The sequence below is a fragment of the Trachurus japonicus genome, chromosome 18, assembly GCF_045865225.1.
Source record: "Trachurus japonicus isolate A0001 chromosome 18, Traja_1.0".
Classification (NCBI taxonomy): domain Eukaryota; kingdom Metazoa; phylum Chordata; class Actinopteri; order Carangiformes; family Carangidae; genus Trachurus; species Trachurus japonicus.
This window is the reverse complement of record NC_140924.1, coordinates 12,526,418-12,541,716: the sequence shown is the minus strand read 5'-3', so window position 1 is coordinate 12,541,716 and position 15,299 is coordinate 12,526,418. Positions and strand designations below refer to the sequence as shown.

The 15,299-nt window shown below is 40.3% G+C and overlaps 1 protein-coding gene across 1 annotated transcript; it reads right to left on the bottom strand.

Annotated features, from left to right (window-relative positions):
• Positions 1-3,250: 3,250 nt before the first annotated feature.
• On the bottom strand, positions 3,251-11,557 carry LOC146968812 (uncharacterized). Its single transcript, XM_085760417.1, has 5 exons — positions 11,267-11,557; positions 8,249-8,344; positions 3,623-3,751; positions 3,449-3,528; positions 3,251-3,358 (listed from the first exon to the last, which is right to left on the bottom strand). The coding sequence occupies exons 1-5, from the start codon at positions 11,481-11,483 to the stop codon at positions 3,251-3,253; spliced, it is 630 nt and encodes a 209-aa protein (XP_085616543.1). The 5' UTR covers positions 11,484-11,557.
• Between the last annotated feature and the right edge of the window lie 3,742 nt (positions 11,558-15,299).

Genomic DNA, 15,299 nt, shown 5'->3' with positions numbered 1-15,299 from the left:
CCTATCTATTGTAACTATCTGAATCAGCACATACACGTATCTCTATATCGATTGTCCCGTCACACTGATGACAGATCAAAGGCTGTCGGCTTGCGTAATGGAAACTCAGCCTGACTGAATTAACACAGATGAAACCAGGGAGAGACTGAGACAAAAAAGCAGCCGTGGATGTCCCAAGAGCAGGACAGTGATGACTGCATGTCGCTGCTGTGTTGACACTACACACTGTGCCGTTGCGATGATCCGCTATATTTATTTATTTATTTACTTATTGATTTATTAGCGGGCGAGCGGCTGCATCGTCACGCGACCATAAAAAATAAAACTGAAAACAAATAAACTATCATCTCTCACAGCAAACCACAATCAGCCTCGGCATCATAGTGAGCAGATATTCACATCTCCCCTCTCAGGTAAATTCTAAAGAAAAAAGAAAAAGAGAGACACTCTGCGATGCCTCCTTTACGCACAGCTGTTTGTTTATGTTGTGATCTGTGCACATGGGTTTAAATAGTAGGTTACTAAATATGAGTGTCTTTATTAATGGAAAAGGGGTGTGTGTGTGTTTTTTTTTTTTACTGGGCAACAGCTCTCAATATGTCAGAGCAAACCTGGATAACATCATAACCTCCTCCTTCCCAGACTACTTTTGCATCATCAGCCCGTGAGGTCTGTTTGCGCGACCGGACACTGCCAGCTTGGACCGGACCAGAACATCAGTTTCCTCCTGTCTCACTGCTCCCTCCCTCTTCCTCGGTGAAATCAAACTTGCACCTCGCGCACGGCGGATTTAAAGGAGAGGAGCTCATTTGATTGGTGAAGATCTGACTCGGCTGCGTTTAACCCACTCCACGCCTTCTCCCCGCCCTCTATGCCACTTGCGCCGGTGGGAGGGAAGGAGGGGGGATGTGCCCCGCTGCGCTTCGCCGTGCAATGAAGGAAAATTGCAAACTGCTCCTGGACACGCCCCGTTGGCGAGGCGAAGACGAAGCGCAGGGCAGATCCGCCACGCCTGCACCTAATCTAGGAAAATAGAGCCCTTATTGTGGATGTAGCTACTCCCACTGATCACAGGACCAAACTCTGAAAGAAGGTGGCTGCTACTGACCATCCAGTATTTATGAAGGTAGACTGATGCAATGTCCACAGCTGTGGGCAAATGGCCTGATTCTCATTAGTATCATTATTTATCTTATTTAAACAGGTGATATCATGTTTATGGAGCTGGTCAGTGGCTGGACACTCAATATGTTACGTAAAAGTTTTGTTTTTAAAGAAAGGGACAAGTTAGAAATACCAAAATGTCATGAGAACATGTGGGTCAAATGACATCTTAAATATCAGTAATGGCATAATAAAATCCTCATTTCATTATTCTTTATGTGAAATCAACCCAGTAAAACAACTTTACACTTGGTTAAATGGATTATTGTAGGACTTCACTTTTTCTTTTTTCATATTCAAGGTAAGGGCTCAATATACTCACTACCATGCAAGTGTGTTTTCCCATAATCTGTAATTCTTTCAAAACAAACACAGTAAAGTGACTGGTCAGTCCGTCACCTTGTCATCAGGCTCCTCCATATGAATTATAGAGGGTTGTCTGTATTTATACACACTCTAATGCTCAGTGTTAATGACCTTTTTTTTTTTTTTAGAATTAATGCATATTTTATAGTTTCTGTAAGACAGGAAGTCATTAGCACTAGAACCGCCAACATTCCATGTACTCCTAGAACCGCCAAGAGGTCATTTTGACCTCCATTCATTCTAATGCAAAAATGGTAAATGGACTGCATTTATATAGCCATATACATTATATAGCCAGCCAGACACACAGCTCAAAACACTTTATAGTAATGCTTCACATTCATATACACACACATACTTTACAAAAAATAACAATAGTTGTTGCTAGGCAACCAATATAGACGACTCATTAATTTTCTATTTTTCGAACAGTGTGTGTATATAAAAATTTTCAAAATTGTTACAAATTTCTGAATTCATGTCCATTTCTCATGAGAGCAAGGAACTGCCATTGTTATGTTAAATGTTTATGAGTAATGTTCATTTGCTATCTGTTTGACACTGTTTATTTGTTTGACAACTTTCTAATATCTCAACTCGTGTTGTGTTGTGGGATGAGGTCAAAATGAATAATTAACTAAATAACTAACTGTATAACTAACTAACTGACAAACTGAGTGACTAAATGGACATTATTTAGCACAGATTGCAATGATTGGAAAATCAATTTTATACATTTTTATAAGCACACACTGTTCGAAAAATAGAAAAATAAAGAGTCGTCTATATTGGTTGCCTAGCAACAACTATTGTTATTTTTTGTAAAGTATGTGTGTGTATATGAATGTGAAGCATTACTATAAAGTGTTTTGAGCTGTGTGTCTGGCTGGCTATATAATATATATGGCTATATAAATGCAGTCCATTTACCGTTTTTGCATTAGAATGAATGGAGGTCAAAATGACCTCTTGGCGGTTCTAGGTAAAATCACAATTTTTTTCGTTCTCTTTTATACTAGAATCATGAAAACGCATAGGATGATGTAGAACACACTTTTAGGAAAAGTCATCGACTGGGAGACATAGGGTTTTTACGCAAACAGAGTTACATGCATTTTAAGAAGCAAGAGAGGTCAAAATGACCTCACGGCGGTTCTAGTGTTAAGTATGAATGCAATTTAATGGACACCTTTATATAGCAAAATGAGCCTTATGGTTGATTGATACACATTGTAATCTGCATAGCGTATTCATGAACATATAACAACTTGTTGTAAATATGCCAGATTTAACTCTGGAGCTCATTTCATCTGTAGGCCCATGGTCCACAAATAAAATTACAGTAAAACAAATACCGTATATGATTTACTTCTTCTAAAATGTGTATTTGTCCTTGTATTTGAGATCATCTTTTTCAGAAATGGAATCGAATAGAAATAACAGCTATCACTCTTTGAAAATGTGACGCATGTGTATAGTAACTCTGTGGTGTCCTAATTATTGACACTATTTATAGTTTCTGATAACAAAGGACAGTACAGGAAGTCTTCAAGTCCATGAATGCAATTTAATGGACACCTTTATATTGCAAAATCAGCCTTGTGATTGACTAGTACACATTACTTTTCATTGCAGTGAAATCAACAGTCAAATGTTGATGAATCATTGACATGGTTTGTTTAAGGCCTTTCTCGAAGGTGTCAAAGTAGCCGACTTAAAATCACAGACGATACAGCAGGAAACCACTGAAGGTGGTCCGGTAGTGATTACTATCATAAAGCACAGAGGGTGGGTGCAAAGTCAGATAGACCACACTTCCCTTTTCCATCTGGAGAATTAATGCATTTGCATATACACCATGAGTGGTACTCTTCTCAGAATTGTGCAGGACCCACTGATTATTATGGTATAAGTTGACCGACACCCATGTGTTATGTAAGTTGGTATAGGCAGTATATCTGAAGTAGTAGACTCCTTTAACTGGTGCAGTGAAGATACCTGGAACAGTAAAGAAGCAGAGATCTCATCATCACTGTCCAATACTCAACATTGTCAGCTTATGTTATGAAGCATGTGGTGATGTATACACTACCTGTATGTGGGTTATAAGCCCCACCAACATTGGTGAGTACTTTTCCAAAGACGAGTGTTTTTTCAGTATTGTACGGTCCAATATGCACTGTGCCCTCGAAACCAGCAGTGAATGCGTACTTCACATTTTCTGTAAAACACAACATGGAAACAATATTAAAAGATCGAAACATTAAAGGGGACATAGCCTATTATGCTAATTTCTGCTTCTTGACATGGTACATTGATGTCTAAAAGTAATGTTAGTAACATGCTTTGGTCAGAAAAACCAAAAGATTCTCTCTACACCAGTTTCACAGCCCTGCTCTAAACGGTCGGTTTAGAACCTTCGCTCTGGTAGCTGAGGTAACCATGGTAACCATGGGAGCGAGGGCTTGAATATTCACATCACCCGGCTTGTGATGTAATAAGCCGGGTGAAATTAAAACGGCTTTTAAGAGACACATTTTCTTACTATGGCAGTTTACAAAATATTGACGTAGTTGTCAAAACTTACGTTTAAGGGGTGAGGCGGCACTCCAGATACGCAAATACACACTAAAGCAATGAAAAAGTGAGTTTTGCATAATATGTCCCCTTTAAGTTTCGTGTCCACAATTCTTTATTGATTAATGCATTTCTTCTTTAAGAAGGATTGTCTGTAAAATATGTCAAATATGTATTAGGATGGCCTTGTCATGGCCCTTGGTCTACCGCCATTTAGTGGCTCGGTTTTCTGTTCTGTTTTGTTATTGGACTCTTAGGGCGTATTCACACCAGGAAAGTCCGATAGTTCTTTGGTGCGGACTAAATTTTTTTTTACTTGGTGCGGTTTGTATTCACATTGCATTTTTTCACAAGCGGATCAACTTTGTAAACAAAAGCACGTGTGTCCCACAGTCGCTCAGTCATTGGATAAAAATTATCAGCGTACTCAGACCAGGGTTTTTTCTGCATTATAAATTTTGAGGCGGCCGCCTGTCTGCGTTTGTACGGAGAGATCAGCTGATCCGCTGCTGTTTACTTTCTCTCCGAGCGTCTCCGCCTGCAGATGTTCAGATGAGGGAATACCTACGCTGCTCGCGTCAGGAGCAAGTTGATAACCAGCTTCGTAACCTACCGTGTTAACTCGGGCCGGGGCTTGAGGTTTTGTTAAGCTGGAACATGAACACAAAGCCTGGCGATGTTGAGCCTCCTTCGCAGTACAGGCTGGAGGAGTCGGTGTTTTGTTTTTTTTCCCCGGCCTTTATTTTGAAAGGACAGCTGGAGAGAGACGGGTAGGCTACGTGGAGATAAAGTGAGGGGGGACTGACACGCAGTCCATTATTATCTGAAGCTTTCAGGCAACATTATCACCCCTAAAAATACTAGGCTATAGCCTATATATTGGTGAGAAATGAACGAGGAGGAGGGGGGGAAAGACGTGTAAACGGCTTATGATTTGTACCCGTTTACATGTTGACGTCTGGTGCGCTAAAAAAAAAAAAGGAAAAAAGGACGGCACAGCAAAAAACAAACAAAAAAACATAATCATTCTCTCAGGATGAAGAAGTTAAAAAAAAAAAAAAAAAAAGATCCTTAACGGCGACGGGTGCGTCCTCTCCAGCATCTGATAAATGTTTTCCACTGACCAGATATCAAGGAGGCAGCGTGTCTATCTGTGCTCCATGTTGACCCACGGCTCATTGTTGATAATTTCCACATTTTCTGACAACAACGGAAGCCTGTTGAATCCAAAAAGGCGCCTGGATTTTGCATTTGGTTCGGGAAAGGTTCGGTTTGCATTCACACTGTACGCGAACCGCACCAGGGTTCGTTTGGGACTCTGGTGCGGATCAAACAAGTGGACCGAGTCCCAGCTGCAGAGGTGGTCTCGGTCCACTTGTTTGATCCGCACCAGAGTCCGCTGGTTTGTATTCACACCTCCCCAAAAAGTCCGCACCAGAGGAAAAGTCCGTTTTAAGCGGACCAAACGGGCCTGGTGTGAATACGCCCTTAGTTTCTGTGTTCCCCTGTTTAGTTTAGTTCCTGTTTTATTTTGAAGTTCTGTGTTGTGTCATGGTCTGTGTCTTGTCCTAGTTTCCTGTTTTATTTTGAAGTCCTTGTCTTGTCTTCCTGTGTTTTCCCTCCTCAGTCTCCTTGCACACCTGTCCTGCGTTTCACATCGTCAGCCCTGCTCCTTGTGTGTCTCCACCAATCAGGTTTCTTTGCCCTCCTGTCTCCTCACCTGTTGCTTGTTGGTTTGATTAGTTCTGTTGTATTTAGTCTCAAATTTCTATCAGTTCCGTGTTGGATTATGTATTTAGTCACAGGTTTCTTTCAGTTCCGTGTTGGATTATGTATTTAGTCACAGGTTTCTTTCAGTTCCGTGTTGGATTATGTATTTAGTCACAGGTTTCTTTCAGTTCCGTGTTGGATTATTGTTTGTCGTCATGGTGTTCTGTTCTCCTGGCTGTTGTAGCCAGGGCCGGCCCCTGGCATAAACACTCTATGCGGTTGTTTAGGGCCTCAGCCGTCAGGTGGGGCCACATGATCAGAAAGGTACTGGGGTTCAATTCAAGTCATTTTAACACTGAGGTCGGCGCGCGCGTTTACGCAACGGTCTTGATATGTTTTTGTTTATATTTCGGTCATTTTACGCCGTAGAAACGCGGTTTAATTGCTCCCGTGACCGAGGGACGGCTCTCCTCTTTCAAATACACCCGCCCTCGATGACCTGTTATTCACAGCCAGGGTTTGAGAGCCAATAACAGAGCATGGTGCACGCATCGCCCCCTCTCACTGTGCATAATTCGTTGAATCCGCTGTCCGTCAACTTGAGCATATGTGATTGGTTGAATCGCCTGTCAGTCAACTTCAGCCAACCAATTGGCACTCTGGGATCACTAAGGTCCTTCCTATCACAGTTTTGCTCCATGGTTTACCTACAGCGGCTGGCATGGAGAGAGACGGCAGAGGAGACCGAACCTGTCAATTGACCCTTCGCCAACTCCTCCCACAAACGGCTATTGTCCAATCCTACGTTAGCAACCGTAACTATAGGCCTGGCAAGCTTTCCGCAGTGAGTCATTACGTTTGCTTTTGTGGACACATTTTGAGACTAGGACGAAAAACATTTGTTTGTAGAGAAGGATGTTGTTGCTGCTGCTGCTACTGTGGCGGCGGCGGTGGCGGCAGCAGCAATATAGAGATGTTCAGATACGAGCAGACTTTTTTTTCGACTTGAGCAAGTGTAAATATGGGGATAACCATATGTTCACCTCCGAAATGACAGCTGTACTTTTACGGCTTTTACCTGGGCTTTTAGGCGAGGGATCCTCCAGGCAGGGACTGCTTTCACTGACTGATACAGCGATGGGAGAAAACAAAACAGCAGCGAAAGCTGCATGTGGTTCACAATCGCCCCAAAACTTGCAGTTTGACAACGTTTCATGGCCAGTGAGATGACCTAAGTCTTCGTGGGTTGATAGACGGTAAAATTACCGGTCCTTACTGCTGCTCTGTACATTGTCCAGTCGTGTCGTTGAACAGATGTTTTATCCTCCTGCGCGAGTCACGTCACTGAAAACTATGAATGATCTTTGTGACTTCTTCTCTCGATCGCAGAACAGTTTATCCAGAAATTTGCTGATATTTCCTTTGAAATCGATACCAAATACTGCCAGGAGCATGGCTGGGAGTGAAAGCTTGCCCGCCGTAGCAACAGTAACCAAGGGGGCGGGGCTTACGCGAAGGGTCAATTAAAACAACGGTGAAGCTTCAAACCCGCAGAATCGTTAGGAGAGAGAGAGAATCAGTGATGACGTTGTTTGTTTGTATTGTTGTGTATATTTGCTATTGTCTTTTAACCTATCTTTTCTCCCTGATGAAGCTTTGAAGTCAATATTCAGCTTCTTTTTTATCTCACATTTTAGACATTTGGTGAAAATAGAATGCCAGAATGACAACATTTATGCTAAGGCGATTTTACAAAATTTCATTTTAGACTTGTTTTCTACACTTATCTATTACTGTATTCATATCCTATTTCAAGCACCAAAAGAGTTTGTTCTCATGACTGAAGGAGTGTTTTCACAAGGGATTTGACATTTTTCAGAAAATTTGGCCTAAATTATTCTTTATAGCCTACAGTGTTCTAGGACAGATTGGCTTCAGTGTACTTAGAGCAGAAGATTAGACATAAAACACTTGAGTATTGTTACATCTGTCTATCAAACATGTCTGTATTCAGTTTTAAGCAGTGTATGTGATTTGGTGTTTGCGCTTAGAGTGGGCCACAAACAAAAATCTTGTTTAGGGCCACCAAAATGGTAGGGCTGGCCCTGGTTGTAGCAATTAAAACCTTAGTTTGCAAGAAATCTGCCTGTATGGTCCTGCATTTGGGTCCTTCCTCCTACAACCCTGACAGGTCTTCAGTCATTGGACTCCACTACATGTACTTCTGTTTTGGTTTTCATCAATATTCCTGCAAATGTCGTCTGGATCTCATCCAGTTTGTTTTTAGAAACATCCAGTACTTCTCTTCCTTCTGATCAGTTGTCACTCTAGAAACCAGTTCTATCACTTGGACTAAAAAAAAGCATGAAAACCAATAGTTTAATGAATTACTCTTCTTAGATTATAATAACGGAATTTTTTTTTGACTTACCATTAATCAGTTCCTCCACTTTTGTCTTCTGGAGCTCCAGTTCAGTTTTCGTTGCTTCCAGCTCTGCTGTAGTTGTTGTCAGTCTGAGGCTGATCTCTGAAATATCATATGAAGTTCTTTGAAATAACACTGTTGAAATTACTTCTTCATTTATAACACTTTTCTGGCTGGTGGTTATTGTGTGTTTCTATTGATTTGACTAAAATCCAACAGTCCTCTGTTGCAGGACTAAGATAAGATATAGGGATAAGAACAATCATGAGTGTTAAAACTGAACTCACAAAGGCAAAACCAACCTTTTCATAGATAAAGAAGCCTAACAACGTGACCAAGAGTCGAGAAACAAATGGGATGATAAACAATTGTTTTTAGTGTATTTTACACCTGATTTAAGTCTCTGGTCAAAACTGACACCAACACAAAAGATGATAGCAGAAAGCTGACATAAGACGAAGGTTAAAATATGGAATTTTTGGAATCTAAAGTGCCTAAAACTTTGGCATAGTACTGTACCTGATTTCTCCTTCTCAAGAACGGCCACTTTATCTGTCAGTTGAGCCTTGGTGCACTTCAGTTCGTCTCTCAGAGCTCTGAGCTCAGCCCAGATATCAGCGCTAACATTGTCAGCTCCTCCACTTTCTGCCTGAGCCCATGTCCCAGACAGACAGAGGAGCAACACCACCAGCACAGGACCCCCCATTGGAAAACCTCTAGAAACCCCTGCTAGGAAAATCAACTCAACAAGATTTAGTGTGGATGTAGCTACTCCCACTGATCACAGGAGCACAAACTCTGGAAGAAGGTGGCTGCTGCTACTGACCATCTAGTATTTATAAAGGTAGACTGATGCAATGTCCACAGCTGTGGGCAAATAGCCCAACCTTATTTAAACAGGTGATATCATCTGTCAGTTGCAGTTATGTAAAAGTTTTGTTTTTGCTCAGAGAAAGGGACAAGTTAGAAATACCAAAATGTCATGAGAACATGTGGGTCAAATGACATCCTAAATATCGTATAGTAATGATATAATAAAATCCTAATTTTGTTATTCTTTATGTGAAATTATCCGAGAAAAACAACTTTTCACTTGGTTAAATGGGTTATTGGTCAGTCGGGAGGACTTCTCGCCATTTTTTCTTTTTTCTTTTTTTTTGTTGTTGTAATAGGTAAGGGCTCAAGATCATGCAAGAGTGTTTTCCAATAATTTCTAATTCATTCAAAACAAACACAGTAAAGTGACTGGTCAGTCCGTCACCTTGTCATCAGGCTCCTCTATATGAATTATTGAGGGTTGTGTGAGACAGAGCCTGTAATACACACTGTAATACTCGGTGTTAAATTAACCTTTTTCAGAATATTTCATAGTTTCTGATAATAAAGAACAGGAAGTCATTAAGTATGAATGCAATTTAATGGACACCTTTATATTGCAAAATAAGCGTTGTTATTGACTAATACACATTACTTTTCATTGTAGTGAAATCAACAGTCAAATGTTGATGAATCATTGGCATGGTTTGTTTAAAGCCTTTCTTGAAGGTGTCAAAGTAGCCGACTTAAAATCACAGACGATACAGCATGAAACCACTGAAGCTGTTCCGATAGTTATTATAATCATAAAGTGCATGGTTTGGCTGCAAAGTCATATGGACCACACTTCCCTCTTCCATCTGGAGAATTAATGCATTTGCAAGTGAAGTTTCAGGGTCAGTGTATACAGAATTGTAAAGGACTCTCTGATTATTATGGTATAAGTTCACTCCCAGGTTTTTTCCATTGTTGTTGTTGAAGGCAGTAAATCTGATGTAGTAGACTCCTTTAACTGGAGCAGTGAAGATACCTGGAACAGTAAAGAACCAGAGATCTCATCATCACTGTCCAATACTCAACATTGTCAGTTTATGTTATGAAGCATGTGGTGATGTCTACACTACCTGTATGTGGGTTATAAGCCCCACCAACATTGGTGAGTACTTTTCCATAGACAAGTGTTTTTTCCGTATTGTATGGTCCAATATGTCCTGAGAGATCCAAACCAGCAGTGAATGCGTACTTGACATTTTCTGTAAACACAACATGGAAACAAGATTAAAAGATTGAAACAACAAGTGTCATGTCCACAATTCATTATTGATTAATGCATTTTTTGTTTGTTTAAGCAGGATTGTCTGTACTTAAAATATGTATTAGGGTGTTGTCTTCACTTATTGGAATAATCAATATTCCTGCAGATTTGTAGAAACGTCCCGTTTTTTCCCCATTAACTTTAATTCCTTCTGATCAGTTGTTACTCTAGAAACCAGTTCTATCACTTGGACTAGAAAAGCATGAAAACCAATAGTTTAATGAATTACTCTTCTTAGATATTTCCTACTAATAATAGGATTTTTATGACTTACCATTAATCAGTTCCTCCACTTTTGTCTTCTGGAGCTCCAGTTCAGTTTTCGTTGCTTCCAGCTCTACTGTAGTTGCTGTCACCTTGTTTTCAGTTGTTGTCAGTCTGAGGCTGATCTCTGAAATATCATAGAGGCTGAGGATGAAGATTAATGCAGTTTGTTCTCATAGAAACATCCAGTTTTTCCCATAACTTGTCACTTCCTTCCAAACGACTTTGGACTAGAAAAATTATGAAAACCAATGGTTTAATGAATTACTCTGCTTAGATTTCTAATGCTATTTTTATTGCTTACCATCAGTTCTTACAATCAGTTCCTCCACTTTTGTCTTCTGGAGCTGCAGTTCAGTTTTCGTTGCTTCCAGCTCTGCTGTAGTTGCTGTCACCTTGTTACTGATCTCTGAAATATCATAGAGGATGAAGTTCTTTGAAATAACACTGTTGAAAGTATTTCATGACTTCATGATAATACTTTTCTGGCTGGTTATTGTGTGTTCCGGTTGATTTGACTTGTTGCAGGACTCAGTGTTCTTCTTGTGAATTAAAATAGTTACAATTTTTGACAATTTCTGGAATCTGAACAACAAAGTGCCTAATAAAACTTTTGCACAGTACTGTACCTGATTTCTCCTTCTCAAGAACGGCCACTTTATCTTTCTGGGTTTGAAGTTCAGCCTTGGTAAACTTCAGTTCCACCTTCTGCTCCACCACCATGTCTCTCAGAGCTCTGAGCTCAGCCCAGATATCAGCGCTAACATTGTCAGCTCCTCCACTTTCTGCCTGAGCCCATGTCCCAGACAGACAGAGGAGCAACACCACCAGCACAGGACCCCCCATTGGAAAACCTCTAGAAACCCCTGCTAGGAAAATCAACTCAACAAGATTTAGTGTGGATGTAGCTACTCCCACTGATCACAGGAGCACAAACTCTGAAAGAAGGTGGCTGCTACTGACCATCCAGTATTTATGAAGGTAGACTGATGCAATGTCCACAGCTGTGGGCAAATGGCCTGATTCTCATTAGTATCATTATTTATCTTATTTAAACAGGTGATATCATGTTTATGGAGCTGGTCAGTGGCTGGACACTCAATGTGTTATGTAAAAGTTTTGTTTTTAAAGAAAGGGACAAGTTAGAAATACCAAAATGTCATGAGAACATGTGGGTCAAATGACATCCTAAATATCGTAGTAATGATATAATAAAATCCTCTTTTTGTTATTCTTTATGCAAAATCAACCCAGTAAAACAACTTATCACTTGGTTAAATTGTTTATTGGTTAGTTTGGAGGACTTCTTGCCATTTTTTCTTTTTTGTTGTTGTTGTAATATTCAAGGTAAGGGCTCAAGATCATGCAAGTGTGTTTTCCCATAATTTCTAATTCGTTCAAAACAAACACAGTAAAGTGACTGGTCAGTCCGTCACCTTGTCATCAGGCTCCTCTATATGAATTATCATTTATACACACTCTAATGGTCAGTGTAAATTACCTTTTTTAGAATTAAAGCAGAAGTAAGTGGTCCGGTCGTTTTCGCTAATGCTGTGTTCCAGGCAGGCTTTTGAAATCGTAAATTACAGCTTCAAGTCACAACTTACGACTTTGTAGCGTTCCAGGCAACCCACTCGTGTTTTTCCGACCTGTTTTACCGGTGAAAGTCACTATAACGGCCACTCGTAACTTCCGACCCGTGAACTCGTACCAGATCGAACTGGTACCACTTCACGGTCGGAAAAACACGAGTTTCCTTGAACGCACCATAACAGTCCTCGTCCCTACGTCGCCACATTCACGGCGTTCCTTGGCTGCACACACAGCCCTGCATGCCGTTCTCTCTCCTCATTGGATAAAAACTGTAGGATACGATAAATGTTTTCTCCTCGGCTCAGAGCAGAGCAGAGGGACTGACAGACCCGTGTTTCAGTCCAAACACTCTATGTAAGTGATTGCTGTCGGAAGATATAACTATTTAAGACTTATATTAACACAAATATATCGCTTACTTCTGCTTTAATACATATTTTATAGTTTCTGATAATAAAGGACAGGAAGTCATTAGGTATGAATGCAATTTAATGGACACCTTTATATTGCAAAATCAGCCTTGTGATTGACTAATACACATTACTTTTCATTGTAGTGAAATCAACAGTCAAATGTTGATGAATCATTGACATGGTTTGTTTAAGGCCTTTCTTGAAGGTGTCAAAGTAGCCGACTTAAAATCACAGACGATACAGCAGGAAACCACTGAAGGTGTTCAGATAGAGATTATTATCATAAAGCACACAGCCTGACTGCAAAGTCATATGGACCACACTTCCCTTTTCCATCTGGAGAATTAATGCATTTGCGTTTGAAGATTGAGGGTTACTGGTATCATAACTTTGCTGGACTCTCTGATTATTATGGTATAAGTAGACTCCCAGGCATTTTCCATTTTGGTCGTTGTAGGCAGTAAACGTGATGTAGTAGACTCCTTTAACTGGAGCAGTGAAGATACCTGGAACAGTAAAGAAGCAGAGATCTCATCATCACTGTCCAATACTCAACATTGTCAGTTTATGTTATGAAGCATGTGGTGATGTATACACTACCTGTATGTGGGTTATAAGCCCCACCAACATTGGTGAGTACTTTTCCGAAGACAAGTGTTTTTTCAGTATTGTACGGTCCAATATACAGTACGCCCTCTAAACCAGCAGTGAATGTGTACTTCACATTTTCTGTAAAACACAACATGGAAACAAGATTCCCTTTTTAAAGATTGAAACAAGTGTCATGTCCACAATTCTTTATTGATTAATGTATTTTTTGTTTAAACACGATTGTCTGTCAAATATGTAAAATATGTATGAGGATGGTCTTCAGTCATTGGACTCCACTACATTTGACAACATGTACATCTGTTTTGTTTTTGTTTTTATCAATATTCCTGCAAATGTCGTCTGGATCTCATCCAGTTTGTTCTTAGAAACATCCAGTCCTTCACTTCCTTCTGATCAGTTGTTACTCTAGAAACCAGTTCTATCACTTGGACTAGAAAAGCATGAAAACCAATAGTTTAATTCATTCCTTTTTGTGGCAAGGTGAAGAAGGCCCGAGCAGGGATTGAACCCACACCTCCCGGGTAAGAGTCATGCGCGCTTGCCAGTCACCCAAAGGGACATCCCCTTGGTCAAGTAGCCAGGGCACATGATCAATTGGAGGCATAGTGACAGGAACCTCAACTGTCACATTTTCTTAGATTTTTCCTACTAATAATGGTATTTTTATGACTTACCGTTCATCAGTTCCTCCACTTTTATCTTCTGGAGCTCCAGTTCAGTTTTCGTTGCTTCCAGCTCTGCTGTAGTTGCTGTCACCTTGTTTTCAGTTGTTGTCAGTCTGAGGCTGATCTCTGAAATATCATAGAGGCTGAGGATGAAGATGTAGTCTATGCATTTTTTTGTTTGTTTGTTTGTTTGTTTAAGCAGGATATTCTGTAGTTAAAATATGGTAGGATGTGGTCTACAGTCCACTGCATGTACTTCTGGTTTTTATCAATATTCCTGCAGATGTCATCTGGATCTCATCCAGTTTGTTTTTAGAAACATCCAGTCCTTCACTTCCTTCTGATCAGTTGTCACTCTAGAAACCAGTTCTATCACTTGGACTAGAAAAGCATGAAAACCAATAGTTTTTTGTTTCAGCAGGATTGTCTGTAGTTATGGTCTTCAGTCCACTACTTCTGTTGTGGTTCTGTTACTTACTTACCATTCATCAGTTCCTCCACTTGTGTCTTCTGCAGCTCCAGTTCAGTTTTCGTTGCTTCCAGCTCTGCTGTAGTTGCTGTCACCTTGTTTTCAGTTGTTGTCAGTCTGAGGCTGATCTCTGAAATATCATAGAGGCTGAGGATGAAGATTAATGCAGTTTGTTCTTATGGAAACATCCAGTTTTTCCCATAACTTGTCACTTCCTTCCAAACCAGTTCACTGACTTGGACTAGAAAATCATGAAAACCAATAGTTTAACGAATTTCTCTGGTTAGATTTTTAATGGGATTTTTATGACTTACCATTCATCAGTTCCTCCACTTTTGTCTTCTGGAGCTCCAGTTCAGTTTTGGTGGCTTCCAGCTCTGCTGTAGTTGCTGTCACCTTGTTTTCATTTATTGCAACCTTGATTTCATTTGCTGTCAGTCTGAAGCTGATCTCTGAAATATCAAAGAGGATGAAGTTCTTTGAAATAACACTGTTGAAAGTAGAATGTAGGAGCCATTTGAACCTTTACTGTGGTGTTTAGTATGTGACATGTTTTATTTTGTAACCTCTTCCGGGTCACGGGGTGATTTAAACCCAGGACAGTCAGTGCCAGCCAGGTGTTGCTGGTCCAAGGCACACAGTTTTTGACCGTGTCATGTCGTTTCGTGTCCTGTCTGTCACTACACGCAAGAGGTATTGTGCTGTTTAATAAATGTTGTTTTTACTATTTGGAACCTCGTTTTGTTTAATCGCACATGCACGCGTCCGAACACCTTAAAGACCAGCAGCCGTGACCTTCCTCCAATCATTGGGACGGGAAGAAGGCCAATTCATAGAATTTCATGACTTCTTCTTCATTAATACTTTTCTGGCTGGTTATTGTGTGTTCCTGTTGATTTGACTACAATCC